Source organism: Pelodiscus sinensis, chromosome 9, assembly GCF_052426305.1.
Source record: "Pelodiscus sinensis isolate ZL-2025 chromosome 9, ASM5242630v1, whole genome shotgun sequence".
Taxonomy (NCBI): domain Eukaryota; kingdom Metazoa; phylum Chordata; order Testudines; family Trionychidae; genus Pelodiscus; species Pelodiscus sinensis.
The window spans coordinates 67,834,781-67,855,739 of NC_143060.1; the positions used below are offsets into that span (position 1 = coordinate 67,834,781).

The following is a 20,959-nucleotide window of genomic DNA, read 5'->3' on the forward strand; positions in this document are numbered from 1 at the left end:
GGGCCTGTCGGGGGCGGGGCTCGGCGCTGAGGCGATGGCGGGGGCGGGGCTCGGCGCTGAGGCGATGGCGGGGGCGGGGCTCGGCGCTGAGGCGATGGGGGCGGGGCCTGTCGGGGGCGGGGCTCGGCGCTGAGGCGATGGGGGCGGGGCCTGTCGGGGGCGGGGCTCGGCGCTGAGGCGATGGCGGGGGCGGGGCCTGTCGGGGGCGGGGCTCGGCGCTGAGGCGATGGCGGGGGCGGGGCCTGCCGGGGGCGGGGCTCGGCGCTGAGGCGATGGCGGGGGCGGGGCCTGTCGGGGGCGGGGCTCGGCGCTGAGGCGATGGCGGGGCCGGGGCTCGGCGCTGAGGCGATGGGGGGCGGGGCCTGTCGGGGGCGGGGCTCGGCGCTGAGGCGATGGGGGGCGGGGGCTGTCGGGGGCGGGGCTCGGCGCTGAGGCGATGGCGGGGGCGGGGCCTGTCGGGGGCGGGGCTCGGCGCTGAGGCGATGGCGGGGGCGGGGCCTGCCGGGGGCGGGGCTCGGCGCTGAGGCGATGGCGGGGGCGGGGCCTGTCGGGGGCGGGGCTCGGCGCTGAGGCGATGGCGGGGCCGGGGCTCGGCGCTGAGGCGATGGGGGGCGGGGCCTGTCGGGGGCGGGGCTCGGCGCTGAGGCGATGGGGGCGGGGCCTGTCGGGGGCGGGGCTCGGCGCTGAGGCGATGGGGGCGGGGCCTGCCGGGGGCGGGGCTCGGCGCTGAGGCGATGGGGGCGGGGCCTGTCGGGGGCGGGGCTCGGCGCTGAGGCGATGGCGGGGGCTCCGCTGCTGGAGGCGCTGGGCCGCCTGTGGCAGGTGCAGGCCCAGCTGGGCAGCGGCGCCTCCGCCTCCGTGTTCCGCGTGCGCTGCTGCGGGGACCCGCGCGCCCCGCCCGGCGCCGTCAAGGAGTTCGTGCCCCCCGCGCGGCCCGGGCCCGCCGCCCGCAGCGCCCCCGAGTACGGCTTCGGCAAGGAGCGCGCCGCGCTGGAGCAGCTGCGGGGCCACCGCAACATCGGTACCGCCCCGCCCCTCCCCTGCGGCCGGCATCGGGCCCCGCCCCTCCCCCTGCGGCCCGCACCGGGCCCCGCCCCCTCCCCTCCGGCCGGCACCGGGCCCCGCCCCGCCCCCTCCCCTCCGGCCGGCACCGGGCCCCGCCCCTCCCCTCCGGCCGGCACCGGGCCCCGCCCCTCCCCTCCGGCCCGCATCGGGCCCCGCCCCGCCATCAGGCTGCCCCCCTTGTCCGGGCGGTAGCCCAGGCTGCATGACCGCTCCCCCGTGCCCCCCCCCAGGCCGGGGGTTCAGATCCGGTGGGGCATGGAGGGGCCGGGCCTTGCGAGTGGAGCGAAGGAGGCTGGGCCCTGAGCCCAGCTCTGCCTCCTGCACATCTAGCCCGGGTGGGAGTGGCGGGGTCGGCGGGGCAGCGCGCGGAAGAGGCCCCCCATGCAGTCACCCCTCACCCCAGCAGCACCTGCAGCCTTTACACATGGGCAGTCCAAGCAGGGGAGGGGGGATGCCGTAGCTAGGGGCGGTGCTGGACTATGTCTGCCTGGGGGTCTGCTTCAGCCCCCTCCCTCCTTCCCTGCCTTGGCGTGTTCCCCTGCTGCTTGGATTCCTTCTCTCCTGGCCATGCTGTGCTGCCACCCGCTCCTCTCCTCCTTGGACAGGCTGGGCCCCCAGCCCCTTGTGTCCTGGCTATTCCTCTCCCCCGGCTGGGACCACTAGACACCGTGCCCCCGGTCTGCTGCGTCGCCAGCTTGCAGACTCCCCGCCAGCTAGCCTGCTCCAGCTGCGTTTGGACTTGTCTGTCAGTGAGTCTCACGCTCGCTGCAGCTCCTAGAGGCCGAAGTCCCACGCAGACACCTCACGAGAGGCCTTTCCCAGCCAGGGTTCAGTGGGGATTGGGGGAGAGATGCAGGATTGGCCCTTTTCTACAGACGGGGGCCCGAGACTCTGGCTAGAGCAGTGCTTCTCACACGTTTGGGTGGAGGCTGGCAGCGCGTGACTTCCCTAGTAACCTCGGGACCCCCGATGGGTCCCAGCCCCCCGTGTAAGAACAGCTGCCCTAGACTAAGCGACCAGCCAAGCCGAGCACGAGGCCACAGTCCAGGGCCTTATCCATCAGACAGCTGCTGGGAGCCCTGTCACGGACAGCACCACTCTGGGTGTGTTGGGAACTTCCGGGGGTGCACGCTGACACCCGGGCTCTGCGTTCAGCCTCTCTGAGGGACAGGCAGGGTGTTAACCCGGGTCGCTTTGCCCTTGTCTGTTTGCAGTGACGCTGTACGGCGTGTTCACCAACCCCTTCGCGGCCAACGGCCCGTCTCGCTGCCTCCTGCTGGAGCTGCTGGACGTCAGTGTGTCCGAGCTACTGTTCTACTCCAGCCAGCAGGGCTGCTCCATGTGGATGATCCAGCACTGTGCCCGCGATGCGCTCGAGGCCCTGTCTTTCCTGCACCACAAAGGCTATGTGCATGCAGACCTCAAGCCACGCAACATCCTGTGGAGCGCGGAGGAGGAGTGCTTTAAACTCATTGACTTTGGGCTCAGCTTCAAAGAGGGGAATCAGGTTTGGACGCTGCTTGTAGGAGCCCTCAAGTCTGTTGTGTGTCACTGTGCTCTCAGCAGCCACCTGGATTTGCTTGGCTGGGAGCAGTGAGGGGCTGGTGACTCTTCAGTTGCCAGTTTCCAGGAGTCACTATCCAGCCAGTGGTCCAGCTGGGTAGGAATGTGGGGATTGCAGGCCCAGAGGGAAGTGCAGCTAGGAAGTGCCCTGGATGGGAGTTTGCATCTCCTCAAACAGGATGCAGATGCTCCCATTATCTGTGTAAATGTCTAATCCATCTCTGGATTCCTACCGACATCTTAGTGGCTGTGTCTTCCTCGGGGCTTACTTGCCCTTTCTAAATGTGGTGCCTTTCAATTCCACAGACGGTCCCTTGCTCTTGTATTGTGCAAGAGCGTAAATGGGCACACATGCCACAGGGTCCCCTCTCGCATTCCTGATGCTGTATGCCACCATTGCCCCATGCCTGTGGGGATCTCACTGGCGCTCGCTTTTCACCCATCTTTTCATCACTTTTCCTGCCTGTCCCATCCAAGGTAGGATGGTGCTATTCAGTTCTCCTATCGTTCCCATTGATCAGCCTGTCACTGAGCCCCAGTTCCTTTGCCCTGTGACTCGACGCCCCCTCCTCCCCTTCCCCCGGTGTGTGGACAGGCCCCACTGTGCACTACCTCACGTTATCACCACTGACTTGCCTCTGTTGCTAGGCAGCCTCCATTCATCCAGCTCGGTTAGGCCCCTCTCTGGAACTTCAGCCTGTCCTTGTCTCAGACAGTGTAAACCGTGTTGTCTTCTAAACCTCGCCATCCTTCTGGGCAGCCCCTTTTCTGGGTCACTCCTGTGCTAACCAGCCCCAGTGCTCCTGAGGAGCCATAGGACCCCTCGCTGTGAACACACGACACTGATTTACCCCACACCCAGAGTCCCTTCATTTCCTTGCTCGCTTGCTAGGAGGGATCTACCAGAGTGGCTTTGAAGTAGGAATAAGAGATCCTCCGGAAAAGGGCTTTTTTCAGGAGGATCGGGGCCAGTGTAGACGCTCTTTTCTGGCTTTTCTAAAAGCCGGAAAAAAGCGGCGGACATTTGTATTTAAATGCCGCGGGGGATATTTAAATCCCCCGCGGATTTCCCTATTATGACCTGTAAAATTAGCATGCCCCTTTCGGAAAAGGGGCCAGTGTAGATGTAGCCTCACAGTCTTTGTTTAATCCTGAGCTGATGGTGTCAAATTTGCAGATGAACTGCAGCTCAGCAGTTTCTCTCTGAAGTCATAGAATCATAGAATCATAGAATAATAGGACTGGAAGGGACCTCGAGAGGTCATCGAGTCCAGCCCCCCGCCCTCAAGGCAGGACCAAGCTCCGTCTACACCATCCCTGACAGATGTCTATCTAACCTGTTCTTAAATATCTCCAGAGAGGGAGATTCCACCACCTCCCTTGGCAATTTATTCCAATATTTGACCACCCTGACAGTTAGGAATTTTTTCCTAATGTCCAATCTAAACCTCCCCTGCTGCACTTTAAGCCCATTACTCCTTGTCCTGTCCTCAGAAACCAAGAGGAACAAATTTTCGCCTTCCTCCTTGTGACACCCTTTTAGATATTTGAAAACCGCTATCATGTCCCCCCTTAATCTTCTTTTTTCCAAACTAAACAAGCCCAGTTCATGAAGCCTGGCTTCATAGGTCATGTTCTCTAAACCTTTAATCATTCTTGTCGCTCTTCTCTGTACCCTTTCCAATTTCTCCACATCTTTCTTGAAATGTGGCGCCCAGAACTGGACACAGTACTCCAGCTGAGGCCTAACTAGTGCAGAATAGAGCGGCAGAATGACTTCACGAGTTTTGCTTACAACACACCTGTTGATACAACCTAGAATCATATTTGCTTTTTTTGCAACAGCATCACACTGTTGACTCATATTCAACTTGTGGTCCACTATGACCCCTAGATCCCTTTCCGCCATGCTCCTTCCTAGACAGTCGCTTCCCATCTTGTATGTATGGAACTGATTGTTCCTTCCTAAGTGGAGCACTCTGCATTTCTCCTTATTAAACCTCATCCTGTTTACCTCTGACCATTTCTCTAACTTGCTAAGGTCATTTTGAATTATGTCCCTATCCTCCAAAGAAGTTGCAACCCCACCCAGTTTGGTATCATCTGCAAACTTAGTCAGGTCCTGAAGTCTTTTTTTTCTGCAGGATGGCTACCTTTAAATCTGCTATTGTGTCCAGGGAGATTGAAGTGTTCTCCTACAGGTTTTTGTATATTGCCATTCCTGATATCTGATGTGTCCAGTTATTCTTTTGCGTAGGGACTGTCCGGTTTGGCCAATGTACATGGCCGAGGGGCATTGCTGGCTCATGATGGCGTATATTACATTGGTAGATGTGCAGGTGAATGAGCCAGTGATGGTGTGGCTGATCTGGTTAGGTCCTGTGATGGTGTCGCTGGTGTAGATATGTGGGCAGAGTTGGCACCGAGGTTTGTTGCAGGGATTGGTTTTTGAGTTAGAGAAACTGTGGTGCGATGTAGAGTTGCTGGTGAGAATTTGCTTCACGTTGGCGGGTTGTCTGTGGGCGAGGACTGGCCTGCCTCCCAAGGCCTGTGAAAGTGAGGGACCGTTGTCTAGGATGGGTTGTAGATCACTGATGATGCGTGGGAGAGGTTTTAGCTGAGGACTGTAGGTGATGGCCAGTGGTGTTCTCTTGGTTTCTTTTTTGGGCTCGTCCTGCAGCAGGAGGCTTCTGGGTACACGTCTGGCTCTGTTGATCTGTTTCCTTACTTCCTCTTGTGGGTATTGTAGTTTTCAACAAGCATTCTGTAGGTCTTGTAGGTGTTGGTCTCTGAGGGGTTGGAGCAAATGCGGTTGTACCTCAGTGCTTGGCTGTAGACAATGGATCGTGTGGTGTGTCTGGGATGGAAGCTGGAGGCATGAAGGTAGGCATAGCGGTCGGTAGGTTTTCGGTATAGAGTGGTGTTTGTGACCATCACTTGTACCGTGGTGTCCAGGAAGTGGACCTCCCATGTAGACTGGTCCAGGCTGAGGTTGAGGGTGGGGTGGAAGCTGTTGAAATTGTGGTAGAATTCTTCCAGAGTTTCCTTCCCATGGGTCCAGATGATGAAGATGTCATCAGTGTAGCGTAGAGAGAGAAGGGGCGTGAATAGACGAGAGCTGAGGAAGCATTGTTCCAGGTCAGCCATACAAATATTGGCATATTGTGGGGCCATGCGCATGCCCATAGCGGTGCCACTGGTCTGGAGGTATATATTGTCACCAAATCTGAAATAGTTGTGTGTGAGGATAAAGTCACCGTGCTCAGCCACCAGTTGTGCTGTGGCATCAGGGATACTGTTCCTGACAGCTTGTATTTCATCTGTGTGGGATGTTGGTGTAAAGAGCCTCTACACCCATGGTGGCTAGGATGGTGTTTTCTGGCAGATCACCAATGCATTGTAGTTTTCTGAGGAAATCAGTGGTGTCACGGAGATAGCTGGGAGTGCTGGTGGCGTAGGTCTGAGTGGAGAGTCCACATATCCAGACAGTCCTGCAGTGAGAGTGCCAATGCCCGAGATGATGGGGCGTCCAGGATTTCCAGGTTTGTGGATCTTGGGTAGTAGGTAGTATAACCCCAGTCAGGGCTCCAAGGGTATGTTGATTTGTTCCTGTGCTTGTGTGGGGAGTGTCCTGAGCAGATGATGCAGTTTCTGGTACCCGTTCATCTAGCTCTTCTATGATTGTTATTTCAGCACTGGGCCTGGTCTGTGACTCCCAAGGTCATTCATTGATGTGCTGCTTGTACAGTACAGTACTGATTGTAATGAGTGTGCTTTAGTTAACAGTCTGTCCTGGAGTCTTTCAGGGCCCTTGGCTGTGTGCCATGCTGTGCTAGGGACTTGTCACTCTGCCTAGCAGAATGTGTTCAAGTTTTTCTGTCCTGGACTGTTTGCTCCTGTAAGTCCCTCTTAACCTTCCTTATTCACAACTTGCCTTTGGGCCTCTGTTTGCTTGTTCTGAGCTGAATTTGACCCAACCACAGTAGAGGTGGGGCTCCGGGGCTCAAACAGAGAACCAAGGACTCCCCGGCATGCGAGTGCGGCTCCCCACGACAGCCCACTGAACAATCGCTGCCCGATTTATAAATACGAAGGGGGCGGCTCTGCAGCACATCCTGCTGCTCCCGAGGGAGCCGTTTGGCTGCATCCATCCCAGGTGACACTGCAGTTGCTGCTCGACAGCAGCTGTGGGGAAAAAAGAGGAGGAAGATGATTTAATGGTGTTGGGGATGCTCGACTTTTGGAGAGGTTCTCTGGCAAAATGAGGGCTTGATCACTTGTGATGAGCAGCAGTCTTGGCTCTTGCCAGTGGTAGAGCTGGCTAAATTCCAGCCTGGGAATTCCATTTGGTCTACTTGCGGAGTTTCAGCTTCCCAGTGTCATCTTTCTGCCCTGTGCTGCTGCTCAGTTGGGTTCTGAGACCTGGGTGAGCTCTCCAGAGGGGTCTGCGCTCTGTGGTGGGGGAAGCAGACTTTGAAAAGCTCCTGTATCGGTTGGACGCTGGCAGGGCACTTTGAGACCAAATCTGTGTGAGACGTACAGTCAGGTAGTGGAACTGAAATGAATTCTCTTCCAGGCAAGGCTGCTTGGCTCCACACTTTGCCTGGAGAATTTACTTTCAAACTCTTCTTCTCTGCTGTAATGCCCTGGCTTGACTCTAAATCCATGCTCCTGAGCAGCCGGACTGTGCAGCGTATTTCCTCTGTTCCCGTGAGACAGGCGGCCTACCAGCATTTGACTTTTTCTTTAGTAGCAAAAGCAGAGCTGTGGATGCTGAACCGGAATGAATTGCTGCGGCTTGCTCTGGCTGCAGAGAGGAGAGCTGTAGGGACCGTGTCTCTGCGTTCCCAGCCTGCATATTGCAGATTGGTCTAATATTAGAAAGCTTTGAACAGAAGTCACTGTCCATCTTCTGCTCTGTGATCGAAGCTGATCGGGAGCTAGGCCCCAGAGATGTCCTGTCTGTCCTTCTAGAGTAGTTCCCGGAGGAGCGTTAGGGGACTTGACCTTACTCAGAAGCATCTAGAACTCTCCCTGCTCAGATGAGAGCCAGGGGGTCACTGCTTGCATTGAGTTTGCTGCTCTGTCTTGTACTTCTCTCTCTAGTACAAATAATTGACGCCAAACCGGTGGGTAAGGATGTTCAGAGGCAGGTAATTGACTAATGGTGTAGTGGATACAATTTGTATCGACTCCCAGCTCTCTCCTGGCTCACCACAGTCCAGGAGCTACCCTGCTGCGGCTCTGCAGGTTTAAATGTGGTAGGAGCACAGGCAGCCAGCTCCTACCACATTTAAACTGCAGAGCCGCAGCAGGGCTAGGTCCCAGACTGGCACGAGCCAGGGCCACTGCAGCTCTGCATTTTAAATGTGGCTCTTACTACTCTTCAAATGCAGAGCTGCAGCGGTCCCGCACCGGTGCGAGCTGGGGCTGAGCTCGGTTTGCTCGGTCCCAATTCGCACCAGGTCCAGCAGCCCCTGTCCACAGCCAGCCCCGGCTGCCATGAACAGAGGCTGCTCTGGCAGCAGCCCCTATTTGCGGTGCCTGGGGCTGTCCATGAACAGGGGATGCTGCTGGAGAAGCCTCCCCTAACCTCTGCCTTTCCCCTTGTTGCCTCTGATGGAGGCAGCAGCAGGGGGTGGGCAGGTGGGACTGCAGAGACACCACTTTTAATTCTGCTCCCCCCCAGTGCTGGCTCCTTCTCCTTCCCCCTGCAGCAAAGGGAGGGAAGCGAGTAGTCGAGTAGTCAACTCGAGTACTCGCGTACATCCCTGTGACAGGTAGGCTACTCAAACTGCCTGAGCTCTCTAGCTTGGCTGGCTGTTGAACAGCTCCCATGTTTCCCTTAAGCTGCCTATCGGGAAAGGACTCTGGAAGCTGGTGTAAAGGGGGGCGGGGAGTCGGAAGGTTGGAAAAGTGGCTGAATCTCCGTGCTCCCCTAGGATGTGAAATACATTCAGACCGACGGGTATCGGGCTCCGGAGGCAGAGCTGCAGAACAGCCTGGCTCAGGCAGGGCTCCCGAGCGAAACGGAATGCACCTCGGCTGTCGATCTGTGGAGTCTAGGCATCGTTCTACTGGAAATGTTCTCAGGAATGAAACTGAAACATACGGTCCAGTCTCAGGAATGGAAGGTGAGGAACCCCTGCTCGGTGGGCCCCAAGTGCAGGTCATTGGTCCTGCTGGAGGAGCTTGCCTTGTTTTGTCCTGCTCCTAGTGCCCCGAAAATGCATTGAAATCACCCCCTCGAGCCGCATGCAGTCCTCTGAGGAGCTGCTGTTCTGGAGCATTCGAATGGCACCGTCCCTGCAGGATGGGCGAAAAGCTAAGGCTCCGGGACTCGGTGGAACCCAGGGCCTTGGCTACGCTGCAGAGTTTGGTGGCGGAGCTGCAGAGAGGCACGCTACAACGCCCCCTCAGTTTCAGCAACAAAGCCAAACCATCTGTGAGGAGAGCCAGAGGAGCTTTCTGCGGCAGAGCGTCGCTGTAGGCACTGCCTCCAGACCTGGCCTCCCCCAGTATCCCACAATGCCTGCGATGACCGCTCTGCTCCTGCCCCGTTCCAGCGAGGAGTGAATGGTTCACCCTCCGCTGCCCAGGGCCTGGGGAGATCAGACTCCTCTCCCCCGCGTGCTCAGCATGTGGTGACTGTTCACCCCGGGCTTCATTTCCTTGCTAACCGGCTGCTTTTGCTTTCCAGGCAAACAGTTCTGCTATCATTGATCACATTTTTGCCAGTGACGGTGCGGTAAATTCAGCCATCCCAGCCTATCACCTCAGAGACCTTATCAAGAGGTATATTGCAAATAGCGAACGTGCTGATCCGAGCAGGCTTGGCCTTGCCTTCGGATGCAGGCAGTCCTGCAGTCCTTGCCGAAGCTGCCTCCTCTCCCAGAACTGCCCTGTGGCTGGGCCTGACTCCAGTGCGAGCGGGGCTGCACGGCGTGGGGGGCGTCGGTGGGAACTCGGAGGCAGAGCTCGACGGAACGAGGCTTTGCCAGCACCTCTGCGGATGGAATCCGTAGGGAGAAATGCCTTCCCCGGGTACGGCCTGGCCCAAATAGGAAGCTAGAGCTGCAGATGCTCCTGAGTTCGGAGAGGAGAGGGCTCCAGCGCTGCTGTGGCTTAGAGTCTTGCCTGCTCCTGGCTCCAGAGGCACTCCAGTCTGCTGCTAGTGGGGGGAGGGGGCTCTGAGCAGCAGCTGGTCACAGCTCCCATGGAGGCTGGGAGAGGCCATAGACATTTGTCCCTGAGCAGCCAGTGGTGGAGCCCCTGTGGCCACAGCTTTTCCCAGAAGGCTCAAGGTTGCCTGGCGTCTCATGAGCGGGCCTGTACGGAGGCTTGCCAGAGATGGGCCACCTCGCTGTGGGGTGTAGACGCTTGAGCACCCCCGGTGCCGCGCCTGCAGCTCCTGGCAGGTGGTAGAAATGGAGCCACTCCTAGCTGTGGCCTGTGCTGGGATCTGTCCCTTCCAGACTCCGTGTTGGTGGGACCGGTTACTACTGAACGCTCTTGTGCGGAGCCCCAGCAGGTGCGTTTTGCGCCAGAGTCGCGTGCGCCGTGGGTCGGCAGTCCCTGTGAGCGCCGTGGGTCGGCAGTCCCTGTGAGCGCCGTGGGTCGGCAGTCCCTGTGAGCGCCGTGGGTCGGCAGTCCCTGTGAGCGCCGTGGGTCGGCAGTCCCTGTGAGCGCCGTGGGTCGGCAGTCCCTGTGAGTGCCGTGGGCCTCGAGTCAGGCTCCAGCCTCGTTGGAAGTGCTGATCTCGGCGCTGGGAGCTGAGCCGTAACGCTGCCTCTCTTCCAGCATGCTTCACGGCGACCCCGGGCAGAGAGCCAGCGCTGCAAAGGCCCTGGGCAGCCCCTTCTTCAGCATCCCCTTCGGTAAGCTGGGCATCTGCCCGCCTCGCCCGCAGCAACGGAGCCCTGTTGCCCCTCAGGCTGTCCTCATGTCTCCCTGGGCTGGTCGCTTGTGCCTGAGGGAAGCCTGCAGCTGCCACAGGCTTTGCCCCTGCTTCGCCCTCACTGGAGAGCACAGAGCAGGGGCGCCCCTCTCCCAGGGCGGGCAGGAGAGCAGGGGCACCCCTCTCCCAGGGCGGGCAGGGGAGCACGGAGCAGGGGCGCCCCTCTCCCAGGGCGGGCAGGGGAGCAGGGGCCCCCCTCTCCCAGGGCGGGCAGGGGAGCAGGGGCCCCCCTCTCCCAGGGCGGGCAGGGGAGCACGGAGCAGGGGCCCCCCTCTCCCAGGGCGGGCAGGGGAGCACGGAGCAGGGGCCCCCCTCTCCCAGGGCGGGCAGGGGAGCACGGAGCAGGGGCCCCCCCCTCCCAGGGCGGGCAGGGGAGCACGGAGCAGGGGCGCCCCTCTCCCAGGGCGGGCAGGGGAGCACGGAGCAGGGGCCCCCCTCTCCCAGGGCGGGCAGGGGAGCACGGAGCAGGGGCCCCCCTCTCCCAGGGCGGGCAGGGGCCCCCCTCTCCCAGGGCGGGCAGGGGAGCAGGGGCCCCCCTCTCCCAGGGCGGGCAGGGGAGCACGGAGCAGGGGCCCCCCTCTCCCAGGGCGGGCAGGGGAGCACGGAGCAGGGCCCCCCTCTCCCAGGGCGGGCAGGGGAGCACGGAGCAGGGGCCCCCCTCTCCCGGGGCGGGCAGGGGAGCACGGAACAGGGGCCCCCCTCTCCCGGGGCGGGCAGGGGAGCACGGAGCAGGGGCCCCCTCTCCCGGGGCGGGCAGGGGAGCACGGAGCAGGGGCCCCCCTCTCCCAGGGCGGGCAGTCAGATGTGTCTCTCTGACTCTGCTGCACTTACACCAGCAGCTCTGAGATGTGTGTGGAGGGTCCCTGTCTAATGTGCTGGGGGCTGCAGCTGGCACCGAGTGTGTGGGGAGGGCTCAGCTTACAGGCCTGGGGCTGAAGCCCTTGGGAGCTGCCACCCAAAGTGGCTCTTCCCCCCCCCCCCCCCCCCCCGGCAGCAGGGCTTAGGTGGGCACAGGCTCTGATCCCCCTTTGTGGGGCCGATACTGACAGGCTTTCTCCCCCCCCCCCCCCCGGCAGCAGGGCTTAGGTGGGCACAGGCTCTGATCCCCCTTTGTGGGGCCGATACTGACAGGCTTTCTCCCCCCCCCCCCCCCCCCCGGCAGCAGGGCTTAGGTGGGCACAGGCTCTGATCCCCCTCTGTGGGGCCGATACTGACAGGCTTTCTCCCCTCCCCCCCCCCCCCCCCCGGCAGCAGGGCTTAGGTGGGCACAGGCTCTGATCCCCCTTTGTGGGGCCGATACTGACAGGCTTTCTCCCCCCCCCCCCCCGGCAGCAGGGCTTAGGTGGGCACAGGCTCTGATCCCCCTTTGTGGGGCCGATACTGACAGGCTTTCTCCCCCCCCCCCCGGCAGCAGGGCTTAGGTGGGCACAGGCTCTGATCCCCCTTTGTGGGGCCGATACTGACAGGCTTTCTCCCCCCCCCCCCCCCCCCCCCGGCAGCAGGGCTTAGGTGGGCACAGGCTCTGATCCCCCTTTGTGGGGCCGATACTGACAGGCTTTCTCCCCCCCCCCCCCCGGCAGCAGGGCTTAGGTGGGCACAGGCTCTGATCCCCCTCTGTGGGGCCGATACTGACAGGCTTTCTCCCCTCCCCCTCCCCGGCAGCAGGGCTTAGGTGGGCACAGGCTCTGATCCCCCTTTGTGGGGCCGATACTGACAGGCTTTCTCCCCTCCCCCCCCCCCCCCCCGGCAGCAGGGCTTAGGTGGGCACAGGCTCTGATCCCCCTCTGTGGGGCCGATACTGACAGGCTTTCTCCCCTCCCCCCTCCCCCAGCAGCAGGGCTTAGGTGGGCACAGGCTCTGATCCCCCTTTGTGGGGCCGATACTGACAGGCTTTCTCCCCTCCCCCCCCCCCCCCCCCGGCAGCAGGGCTTAGGTGGGCACAGGCTCTGATCCCCCTCTGTGGGGCCGATACTGACAGGCTTTCTCCCCTCCCCCCTCCCCCGGCAGCAGGGCTTAGGTGGGCACAGGCTCTGATCCCCCTTTGTGGGGCCGATACTGACAGGCTTTCTCCCCTCCCCCCTCCCCCCAGCAGCAGGGCTTAGGTGGGCACAGGCTCTGATCCCCCTTTGTGGGGCCGATACTGACAGGCTTTCTCCCCGCCCCCCCCCCGGCAGCAGGGCTTAGGTGGGCACAGGCTCTGATCCCCCTTTGTGGGGCCGATACTGACAGGCTTTCTCCCCCCCCCCCCCCCCCCCGCAGCAGGGCTTAGGTGGGCACAGGCTCTGATCCCCCTTTGTGGGGCCGATACTGACAGGCTTTCTCCCCTCCCCCCTGCCCCGGCAGCAGGGCTTAGGTGGGCACAGGCTCTGATCCCCCTTTGTGGGGCCGATACTGACAGGCTTTCTCCCCCCCCCCCTCCCCCGGCAGCAGGGCTTAGGTGGGCACAGGCTCTGATCCCCCTTTGTGGGGCCGATACTGACAGGCTTTCTCCCCTCCCCCCTGCCCCGGCAGCAGGGCTTAGGTGGGCACAGGCTCTGATCCCCCTTTGTGGGGCCGATACTGACAGGCTTTCTCCCCTCCCCCCTGCCCCGGCAGCAGGGCTTAGGTGGGCACAGGCTCTGATCCCCCTTTGTGGGGCCGATACTGACAGGCTTTCTCCCCTCCCCCCTCCCCCGGCAGCAGGGCTTAGGTGGGCACAGGCTCTGATCCCCCTTTGTGGGGCCGATACTGACAGGCTTTCTCCCCTCCCCCCCCCTCCCCCCCCCGGCAGCAGGGCTTAGGTGGGCACAGGCTCTGATCCCCCTTTGTGGGGCTGATACTGACAGGCTTTCTCCCCTCCCCCCTCCCCCGGCAGCAGGGCTTAGGTGGGCACAGGCTCTGATCCCCCTTTGTGGGGCCGATACTGACAGGCTTTCTCCCCTCCCCCCTGCCCCGGCACCGCGGGTGGGAAAAGCAGCTCCCCACATTGAGGATCTGGTGATGCTTCCGACTCCTGTGCTCCGGCTGCTGAATGTCTTGAGTGAAGCCTGCCTGCAGAGCGAGGAGGAGTATGACGGTGGGTATCTGGTGCAGCTGGCGCTGGCGCGCAGAGGTGGGCGGGGGGCCATGCCGGGAGTCGCTGACAGTGCTCTGGGCAGAGCCTGGGTGACCCTGAGACTGGAGTGAGTGGCTGGAGGCTGCCTCGAACATCCTCCCTTAATGAGCCTGGCGCACAGCCTCCTGGCAGAGCCGCACCGGGCCCTGAGTGAGAGCAGGCGGCAGGCGGCCTGGGAAATGCGGTGGCTGGGCTGGGACGTAACCTCTCTGTGCAGCCTAGGGGAGCGGCAGAGCTTCCTCGGGGCGGTGAACGGTAGGAGGAGCCTGCTCACCCAGAACTGCCTTGTCGCAGCCAGGGGCGCTCTGAGCCAAGGCTTCCTGTCACCAAGGGCATTCCCCAGGGCCCAGGGCTGGCCCAGGCATGTCCGACTCGAAGCCCCCTGAGGGCTGCACGAACAAAACCTGACAGCTTTGAGAGCCACCTAGGGTTCCCAGATGGTTTGTCAAGGGGGAAAAAAGCATTTTAGTCCCAGGCAGAAGAACCGGACACCCGGCAACCCTAGGGCCACCAAAGAAAATGTTCTTTGTCGGAAAGTCGTAGTTATTTATTATTAGAGATTGTTTTATAATAATACAGTCATTGGATGTGTACAATTGTTTGCTCATATTACATCATTTTTAATATAAATATAAATTTAAGGTACTTTTACATTTTGTCTATGATGCATAACTTGTTTTGTTGAAATAAAAACAAGTAGAGGCCCCGGTTAATCAAATACAACAGGCTTCTGTGAAAATTTCAGATACCTTGTAAGTTTGAGATTTTGTATAAAGATATAATTATTCATGCAATTGCAAAAAATTGACCTATTTGTTGATATAAAATTAATATAAATGTTGTGGGTTTTTTAACCCCTTCCCCTCCCCCAGAGCCAGGCTCTCCCAGGCCCCCCCCCAACCTAATACCTGGGTCCCAGAGTCAACATTGCCAGCTGTGAGCACCTGCTGGCGAGCCCAGTGCAGAGCGGCCCAGCCGGCTGTGAGCGGTTGCTGCGGCGCAGAGCGGCCCAGCCGGCTGTGAGCACGTGCGCAGAGCGGCCCGGCCGGCCGTGAGCGGTTGCTGCAGTGCAGAGCGGCCCAGCCGGCTGTGAGCACGTGCGCAGAGCGGCCCGGCCGGCCGTGAGCGGTTGCTGCAGTGCAGAGCGGCCCGGCCGGCTGTGAGCACGTGCGCAGAGCGGCCCGGCCGGCCGTGAGCGGTTGCTGCGGCGCAGAGCGGCCCGGCCGGCTGTGAGCACGTGCGCAGAGCGGCCCGGCCGGCTGTGAGCGGTTGCTGCGGTGCAGAGCGGCCCGGCCGGCTGTGAGCGGTTGCTGCGGCGCAGAGCGGCCCGGCCGGCTGTGAGCACGTGCGCAGAGCGGCCCGGCCGGCCGTGAGCGGTTGCTGCGGTGCAGAGCGGCCCGGCCGGCCGTGAGCGGTTGCTGCGGTGCAGAGCGGCCCGGCCGGCTGTGAGCGGTTGCTGCGGTGCAGAGCGGCCCGGCCGGCTGTGAGCGGTTGCTGCGGTGCAGAGCGGCCCGGCCGGCCGTGAGCGGTTGCTGCGGTGCAGAGCGGCCCGGCCGGCTGTGAGCACGTGCGCAGAGCGGCCCAGCCGGCCATGAGCGGTTGCTGCGGTGCAGAGCGGCCCGGCCGGCTGTGAGCACGTGCGCAGAGCGGCCCAGCCGGCCATGAGCGGTTGCTGCGGCGCAGAGCGGCCCGGCCGGCTGTGAGCACGTGCGCAGAGCGGCCCAGCCGGCCATGAGCGGTTGCTGCGGTGCAGAGCGGCCCGGCCGGCCGTGAGCACGTGCGCAGAGCGGCCCAGCCGGCCATGAGCGGTTGCTGCGGTGCAGAGCGGCCTGGCCGGCCGTGAGCGGTTGCTGCGGTGCAGAGCGGCCTGGCCGGCTGTGAGCGGTTGCTGCGGTGCAGAGCGGCCCGGCCGGCCATGAGCGGTTGCTGCGGTGCAGAGCGGCGCGGCCGGCTGTGAGCACGTGCGCAGAGCGGCCCAGCCGGCCATGAGCGGTTGCTGCGGTGCAGAGCGGCCCGGCCGGCTGTGAGCACGTGCGCAGAGCGGCCCAGCCGGCCATGAGCGGTTGCTGCGGCGCAGAGCGGCCCGGCCGGCTGTGAGCACGTGCGCAGAGCGGCCCGGCCGGCTGTGAGCGGTTGCTGCGGTGCAGAGCGGCCCGGCCGGCTGTGAGCACGTGCGCAGAGCGGCCCGGCCGGCTGTGAGCGGTTGCTGCGGTGCAGAGCGGCCCGGCCGGCTGTGAGCACGTGCGCAGAGCGGCCCGGCCGGCTGTGAGCACGTGCGCAGAGCGGCCCGGCCGGCTGTGAGCGGTTGCTGCGGTGCAGAGCGGCCCAGCCGGCTGTGAGCGGTTGCTGCGGCGCAGAGCGGCCCAGCCGGCTGTGAGCACGTGCGCAGAGCGGCCCGGCCGGCCGTGAGCGGTTGCTGCAGTGCAGAGCGGCCCAGCCGGCTGTGAGCACGTGCGCAGAGCGGCCCGGCCGGCCATGAGCGGTTGCTGCAGTGCAGAGCGGCCCGGCCGGCTGTGAGCACGTGCGCAGAGCGGCCTGGCCGGCCGTGAGCGGTTGCTGCAGTGCAGAGCGGCCCGGCCGGCTGTGAGCACGTGCGCAGAGCGGCCCGGCCGGCCGTGAGCGGTTGCTGCGGCGCAGAGCGGCCCGGCCGGCTGTGAGCACGTGCGCAGAGCGGCCCGGCCGGCTGTGAGCGGTTGCTGCGGTGCAGAGCGGCCCGGCCGGCTGTGAGCGGTTGCTGCGGCGCAGAGCGGCCCGGCCGGCTGTGAGCACGTGCGCAGAGCCGCCCGGCCGGCCGTGAGCGGTTGCTGCGGTGCAGAGCGGCCCGGCCGGCCGTGAGCGGTTGCTGCGGTGCAGAGCGGCCCGGCCGGCTGTGAGCGGTTGCTGCGGTGCAGAGCGGCCCGGCCGGCTGTGAGCGGTTGCTGCGGTGCAGAGCGGCCCGGCCGGCTGTGAGCACGTGCGCAGAGCGGCCCAGCCGGCCATGAGCGGTTGCTGCGGTGCAGAGCGGCCCGGCCGGCTGTGAGCACGTGCGCAGAGCGGCCCAGCCGGCCATGAGCGGTTGCTGCGGCGCAGAGCGGCCCGGCCGGCTGTGAGCACGTGCGCAGAGCGGCCCAGCCGGCCATGAGCGGTTGCTGCGGTGCAGAGCGGCCCGGCCGGCCGTGAGCACGTGCGCAGAGCGGCCCAGCCGGCCATGAGCGGTTGCTGCGGTGCAGAGCGGCCTGGCCGGCTGTGAGCGGTTGCTGCGGTGCAGAGCGGCCTGGCCGGCTGTGAGCGGTTGCTGCGGTGCAGAGCGGCCCGGCCGGCCATGAGCGGTTGCTGCGGTGCAGAGCGGCCCGGCCGGCTGTGAGCACGTGCGCAGAGCGGCCCAGCCGGCCATGAGCGGTTGCTGCGGCGCAGAGCGGCCCGGCCGGCTGTGAGCACGTGCGCAGAGCGGCCCGGCCGGCTGTGAGCGGTTACTGCGGTGCAGAGCGGCCCGGCCGGCTGTGAGCACGTGCGCAGAGCGGCCCAGCCGGCCATGAGCGGTTGCTGCGGTGCAGAGCGGCCCGGCCGGCTGTGAGCACGTGCGCAGAGCGGCCCAGCCGGCTGTGAGCGGTTGCTGCGGTGCAGAGCGGCCCGGCCGGCTGTGAGCGGTTGCTGCGGTGCAGAGCGGCCCGGCTGGCCGTGAGCACGTGCGCAGAGCGGCCCGGCCGGCCGTGATCTGCACTCTGCCATGTGCTCCAAGCGGCCAGCGGGCCACACTTCATTCTCTTATAAAAATGTTCTGGGAGCTGCAAAAAATTTGAATCAGGCCACAGTGGGCCCCCCAAACCCAGTTTGATGGGCCTGGTCTAGCCCGTTCCCCCGCGGGGCCCCGGCTCTGCCCGTCCTCGGCAAGGCTTGTTCCCACGCTGCTGCACCAGGCATGGTGACTGAGGGGGGCAGGGCCTCTGTCTGCAGACCCCATCCAGTGATCAGTTTTCTGCTGATGCTTCTGGGACCAGGCAGGCTCGGCGGGCGGCCCACGCGCTTCTGGCAGTACTCCAGGGCCAGATGCCCCCATGCTGGGTGTGGGACCAGGCAGCGCTGCTCCCTCCCCAGCCTCCAGTGCCCGAGCCTCACTCGGCCGGGCTGCCCGCATCCCCTCAGCGGCTCGCCCTGGTGTCGTTTGCTGAGCGTGGGCCACGTGGCTTCCTCTGCCCTCAGATGTGCTGCAGGACATCCGGGAGGAGTGTCAGAAGTACGGCCCGGTGGTGTCCATGCTTGTTCCAAAGGAGAATCCTGGCAAAGGCCAAGTAAGTGTGCGGGAGGGGCGGGTTGCCCTGCGGCCCTCCTTGCTGCCTAGCCCCAGTCCTGCGGGCAGCGCGTGGCTCGGCGATCCCCGGCCCAGGTGACTCCCAGCTGGAGGAAGGGGTGTGTGGAGATGTTCAGGGCCAGGTAACTCCCCAATTCGCTGCATGTCCAGCCCATTGGTCAGTAGAATCCCCTCCAGGCTTGCGCTGGGTGTGCCCTGCCCTGCTGCCCCGGGCGTGCCGCCTGTCGGCGAGGGAGGGGGAAAATCCCGCCGGCGGGTGCTGGGGGCGTCCCCGGGGTCAGCAACCTCCTTGTCTCTGTCCAGGTCTTCGTTGAATACACGAGTGCTGGGGATGCCAAAGCCGCCCAGAAGTTGCTGACTGGAAGGGTGTTCGATGGCAAGTTTGTGGTGGCCACGTTTTACCCGCTGAGTGCCTACAAGAGAGGCTATCTCTACCAAACCTTGCTCTAGCAGCCGCGGCCGCGCCTTGCTTCCGTGTGCTCCGCAGCTGAGTGTGCACAGCGCTTCCTCGCCTGCTTCGGAGTCGCTTGCGAAGGAACCTGCCCAGGACCAGCCTTGTGCGCCCTCGGCGCTCCCCACGCTCTGCGCTGCTGTTCGCTCGCGGGCCGGGCCCCTCTGCCTGCCAGGAAGGCTCTCGGCGCCGGGCCGGAGTGGAGACTCGGTGCCCAAGCGTTGTCTTGATGGGAAAGGACCCCCCGCACGTGCTCTGAGGCCCCTGGCAAAGCAGGCAGGACTGCCCTGGGTCTCCCTGGCCTCGACGGGACAAGGCAAGCAGAAGCCCCTGTGTCGAGGTGGGCGCGGGACACGGCAGGTTCCCCAGTCGCTGCCACCTGGCCCAGGGAGGCCTGTGAAGTCTCCGCTCTAACGTCTGCTGGTGTCGTGCTGGCCACCTGAGCGCTGGCTTCTGAGAGCAGGGCCCCTGCAGCAACGCCAGGCCGGGGGACTGGAGCCCACTGAGCAGTATTAGCCCTGGCCCCTGCAGCGTGCGGCGGAGCTGTTGCAGCTGGCATCCCTTGTGCTTTGTTCCAGTGCCAAAGGGCAGAGTGCAGCAGGATGCCAAGCGGGGGGTCTGAGGAGGGCTGGAGCGCACGGCGGGGGGGCGTGAGGCAGGCTGGAGTGCATGGCGGGGGGGTGAGGCGGCGGGGCGGGCTGGAGCGCACGGCGGGGGGGCGTGAGGCAGGCTGGAGTGCATGGCGGGGGGGTGAGGCGGCGGGGCGGGCTGGAGCGCACGGCGGGGGGGCGTGAGGCAGGCTGGAGTGCATGGCGGGGGGGTGAGGCGGCGGGGCGGGCTGGAGCGCATGGCAGCATGGGGGGGGGGTGTGGTGGGGGGCATGGGGCGGGCTGGAGTGCACGGCGGGGGGGCGTGAGGCGGGGGTTTGAGGAGGGCTGGAGCACATGGCAGGGGGGCGCAAGGCGGGCTGGAGCGCATGGCAGGGGGAGGTCAGGTGGGCTGGAGTGCCCGGTGGGGGGGCCACCCGTTGGGGGTGAGGAGAGCCCCCTAGCCCAGCCCCAGGGAAGCGTCCTAGAGGAATCCTGGGGGGCAGCTGCTGGAGAGCTGTCCCTGCACGCTCTGCGCTGAGCTGCTAGCTCCTTGCCGTCCCCCGCCTGCACCTGGCCCCTGGTGCCGGCAAGCTCACCAGACTCCGTCTGCACCACTGGCTGGCTCTTTTCTCTGTGCTGGGGTGTGGCTGGGCCACGCAGGCTCCAGCACAAGGAGCCTGTCCCCTGGGGAGCGGGTAAGAGGCCCCGGAGGAATGTGCATGGTTTGAATCCAGCAGGCTGTTGCAGGGACTGGCTGAGTGCCCGGCAGGGCTGCACCAGGGAGCGGCCGTGCTGAGCCGCACCGCTGAGTGTGCAGCAGCTGGGGTGGCCGCGTGTGGAGACCTGGGCTTGGCTCCATGGACGGTTAGGCTCCGGTGGCTTACCCTGTCCTGCGACTGACCAGGCTGAGCCGCGGGGAGGCACCCAGGACGTGTCCACGCTGGAGACGCCGTCGTGCGAGAGCCTGGCAGTCAGACGCTCTGTACGTGAGGGTGGCCCCGTTCAGGTCCCTATCGCTGGACCCCTTTAAATGTGACCCTCACTGAGGCTGAGTAGCCCTGTCCCGAGACAGGAGATGGGGGATGCACTGAGGGGGGAGGGCGGGGGTGGCAGGGACCCGGGATGGGGGTCCCGCGCAGTGGGAAGGGCCTATGGAGCCGCGAGGCCCAGTGTGGTGCAGTTTGGTCCATGGCAGCTTTCTGGATACAGACATTGCGGGGGGCACGTGCTGAACCCTCCCCTCCCGTGATGCCGGCCTGCAGCCCAGTGGGAGCTCGACCCCTTCCTGCGAGGGGAGCTGGGCAGAGCCCGTGGCAGGCGTGCTGCAGCCGTAGGGCAGCCCCGGCGTCCCTGAGTCGCAGCGCTTCCCTTGGGCAGCAGGCCACCAGCATCTCCCAGCCTGCCTGACGCTGGGGGCTCCTCCAGCCAGGGGCCTGGTCAGGGAGGCCCCAGGCGGCTCCCCAAGGGCTGAGCCTTTGGCTGCCCCAGGCCAGCCCACTTGTGTACCCCATGTAGACAAGTGCTCCAGCTCTCACAAAGGCCCACCCAGGCCTTCTTCCTCTTGCCTCTCACCCTTGCTGGGGAGGCGGCCGCCCCCACCGTGGCTCAGTGTTCCTGGTTTGCCAGTCCCCGTTCTGACTGAGCCATGGTGCTGCCTGTAGGGGCTGCCTGCCTGCTCCCCCATGCTGCACTGCCTTCGCTCGTCCCCGGGTGGGGAGGAGAGCTGCTGCTTCCTGCACCTGGCCATCTGCAGGCCCCAGGGCTGGGGTGTGGCTAGCTGGCTCCTTGCACCGATCCGTTTTGTTAGCTGCCTGCTCTGAGCCCCTAGGGGGAGCCAGGCTTCCTGCTGGAGTGCAGGGGGCCGGCCGGCTTGCATTTTGGTGGAGCTGGCTACCAAAGACGTTGGCTGGAGCGTTGTTTATAGCTTTAATAGAGTGAACCAAATAAACCT

General features: G+C 63.9%; 1 protein-coding gene across 2 annotated transcripts; it reads left to right on the forward strand.

The window, feature by feature from the left end:
• The first annotated feature begins 731 nt into the window (after positions 1–731).
• Positions 732–19,245, forward strand: UHMK1 (U2AF homology motif kinase 1). 2 transcript variants are annotated; one of them, XM_089780660.1, is made up of 8 exons: positions 732–1,021; positions 2,280–2,572; positions 8,571–8,762; positions 9,329–9,423; positions 10,429–10,505; positions 13,539–13,640; positions 17,859–17,947; positions 18,271–19,245. In XM_089780660.1, the coding sequence occupies exons 1-8, from the start codon at positions 778–780 to the stop codon at positions 18,415–18,417; spliced, it is 1,239 nt and encodes a 412-aa protein (XP_089636786.1). In that variant the 5' UTR covers positions 732–777; the 3' UTR covers positions 18,418–19,245. The 2 variants fall into 2 exon arrangements, with proteins under 2 accessions (XP_089636786.1, XP_075793205.1); XM_075937090.2 differs by having other exon boundaries at positions 733–1,021; positions 13,542–13,640; positions 18,271–19,244.
• The last annotated feature ends 1,714 nt before the right edge of the window (positions 19,246–20,959 follow it).